Source organism: Merops nubicus, unplaced genomic scaffold (genome assembly GCF_000691845.1).
Source record: "Merops nubicus isolate BGI_N331 unplaced genomic scaffold, ASM69184v1 scaffold17781, whole genome shotgun sequence".
Taxonomy (NCBI): domain Eukaryota; kingdom Metazoa; phylum Chordata; class Aves; order Coraciiformes; family Meropidae; genus Merops; species Merops nubicus.
Genome location: NW_008589212.1, coordinates 17,715 through 20,853, shown reverse-complemented (window position 1 = coordinate 20,853; position 3,139 = coordinate 17,715). Strand labels below are relative to the sequence as shown.

At 37.0% G+C, this 3,139-nt stretch overlaps 1 protein-coding gene across 1 annotated transcript in view; it reads left to right on the top strand.

The window, feature by feature from the left end:
• LOC103781806 (semaphorin-5A-like) overlaps nt 1-2,315 on the top strand; it is a gene marked incomplete at its 3' end in the record, with an annotated part of 41,069 nt that extends 38,754 nt beyond the window's left edge. The window contains exon 7 of the mRNA XM_008949530.1: nt 2,111-2,315. Within this exon, the coding sequence (XP_008947778.1) occupies nt 2,111-2,315 (205 nt within the window). The remainder of the gene's footprint in view (nt 1-2,110) is intronic.
• Nucleotides 2,316-3,139: the final 824 nt, after the last annotated feature.

Sequence of the window (3,139 nt, the reverse complement as noted above, 5' to 3'; positions counted from 1 at the left end):
TCCCTACAAATCTTGAATTAATAAGTTGATAATTATTGTGAGAGCACCCCAAACAGTACAGTACAAAGTGCTGTACATACGAAGATGGCAGTGTGATAGTTGTGTAAAAACAATTTAAGGCTCTACTGTACTGTCTGTGCTCACCTCTAAATCCCAGTCAAGACTGAGGTGTTGAAGAAATTTCCTGCTTGGGTGGTCTGGCTGATTTTGATATGGCTGGTACTTCATTCAGTGTACAAGAACAGTGGCAACAATTGTATTGTACCTCATTGAGCAAGAGCTTGGCCTTTTACAACATGATGTTGAAGCCAGCTGACATTAACTGATCTCTAGGTACTATTAGTGATGTCGAACTTCTGTTCTTTTGCAGGTGTTGCCTTTTATTCTGTTGAATTTTCTATCAGTCTTCTGGCTCCATAACTGCAGCTGTGACATATGCCAGAAGCTACTCTAATGCTTAGAGCTGGGTGTAACCATATTTTTGTGACTTGATGGTGCTTTACATACTTCACGTAGATGGGATATATTAATTGCCTGAGTCGCTGGTTTTCTTCCCAGAAAGGACTTCTCTTTTGTAAAGTCCATATGCTAAACCAGCAGAAGTTCTGTTTCTGTAGTCTCAGAAGTAGGTTTATCCTCAGAGTATTCACCTACTCATCAGTAACAGTCAGAAGAAGTGTGTGGTTTGGAGGAAGACTACTGCTGTGTAGGCGTTGTAGTTCCATTACTGATTATATTAATGAAATATTTTCCGAAAGAGAATACTATTGGAGTCTCAGTGCATGAGAACACTATTGGAGTCTCAGTGTTGAACACTGTTTTTCTCCAAAGATTGTTGCTTCTCTCTTTATACAGGACAATTTCCATCGTAAAAACAAAGACCATATGTATTTTAGTGTTCTGTGAGTGTTCCAGCTGGAATCTTTCTTACTTCATAGATTCAGAGAAATTTTTCTTTGTCGTGAATTATAGTTATTCACTGGCCTGACATGTAGGGTGCTCCCAGAGCAAGTAATTGTTTCCTGCCAGTTGCTTTACTGTCTTCCTTCATCATTATGATGAATTATCATTATTTAATCTCTCATTATGACATTATTTTTTTTATTTTTTCTTAACATTTGTGGATTTGGAATGATCCCTTAATTTCACATTGAAAACGTGGCAATAGTTAAAAAATAACTATTAAAGTTTTGCATGTTAGTATTTTGTTTGTGCTCTAATTCATGGCATAGTTTATGATGTAGTAGAGTAGAACAAAAACATATGACTTAGGTACATCTTTCACATCACTGACATATTTGATAAATGTTGTGAAGTACTTCTTTACTTCTCTGATGCAATTATGCACAAGTAAATGTGGATATTTACATACTCACAGGTGCCGAGCATGATTTCTCTTTTGTGTCCTCAATTGGTTGAAGACTTAAATACAAAGATGTTAAGCTTAACTACCACTTATTTTACTTTATTTGTGATTGAAATTTGTGCAATTAGTGAATGCTTTGCAGTAAGGGAAGAGTACAGTTTTCAGATATAAAATACAGTCAGTTCCAAGGTAGAAATGTCTTTGCCATGGGTAATGCTTTATAGTTAAAGCTCTGCATTGTCTATTCTTGACTAGTAAACACAAGGTCTGAAGAAGCTGGTAGAACTGTGCATGGTGCTTTCACATGGGATTTCTGTTAGACCCTGGCTATGGTAGGACATGAGATTTCCTTTGAGAATTTGTTACACCTTTAGCACTGTGTCTGTATAAATTATAAAGAAAACTAGTCAGAAAATTCTGTGTTTTGTTGGATGGTAATTTTCTCCTTTCTGCCCTATGAACATAGGATCTAGCAAAACATTAGTATAGCTTACTTGTGATGGTCACTTTGGTGCCCTTCCATACTGTTTTAGTTAGGGAGCCTCCACCGTACTGGCTTAGGAAAGTAGAGCTTCTTCAGCCACTGTGGACAGTCTGGTCAGCAGCAAAATGAGACCTGAAAGTGCAATTCCAGTGTCACTACAAGATAAATACTTGAGTTTTAATTTCTTGTGCTGTAAATTGAAGAGTCAATCTGTTGTTATCATTGATTCATACAGTAATGTTACCTTTCTATGTTTACAGTGTGGCACCATGGATCAGGGCTTGTATGTAAATCTGACTGAGAGAAATCTTCAAGATGCTCAAAAATTCTTCTTAATGCATGAGGTTGTTCAGCCAGTTATTCCAATTCCTTACTTCATGGAAGACAACAGCCGATTTTCCCATGTGGTTGTGGATGTTGTGCAGGGCAAGGACATGCTTTTTCATATCATCTATCTTGCCACAGGTATGAACTCTGCTTTGTTGTGATAACTGGAAAAGTTTATGAGATCTATGGGTTTTAATGTTCTGTGAATCAGTTATGAAATGTGTATAGTGCACCTTGGACAACAGCTTTTCCTCTCCAACAGCATTAATTCTACCTTTACCTTTTCTGAGTAGATGAACTCAGCAGTTCTCAGTGTCTTTGTTTATAGTATATCATGAACTCAAATTTTGGCAGCTTTCCTGTTCTCCTTTGAAGTCAGGAAGCCTCCATGCTCCTGAGAGAGCAAATGGTTGGAAATTCTACAAACAGCACTTCACACGTTTCTCTGCCATTTGTTCTTCTATGTGGCGCAGGGTACAATCTCACCCAAGGTAAGATGGTTTAGGATCCTCTGAGAGAGAAGTAACTTTACAAAGAGCAAATACAATTCCTGCTATTGCTATTTCTGACTTTTTTTCTGACAGATATTTTATTACTGTTCCTTTTAATTTAATTTTTAATTCATTCATTATGCAGTTTTATACCCTGCCTTATTATTTGCCCATTTATATGTGAGCTTAGCAATGCAAGAAAACTAATCCTCTGCTTAAAATTGCCTTGGTTAGCAATAACTGCTTTCATGGTTCAAAACTTCAAGCTTAAAAATAGCAAGGATGTTGGAGAACTGTTTTTGCAGAACAGGTATGTCCCCAACTGAGACTAAAATACTAGGTTGTACTAATGTGTTTAGAGCCTCATGGCATAAAAATTAGGGTAGTTCTCAAATACTTAGTCCTATGCAGATTAGTGGAGATAGCTCATCAAACCAATCATTTGGAAACGTGAATGTTTTGTCTCACAGA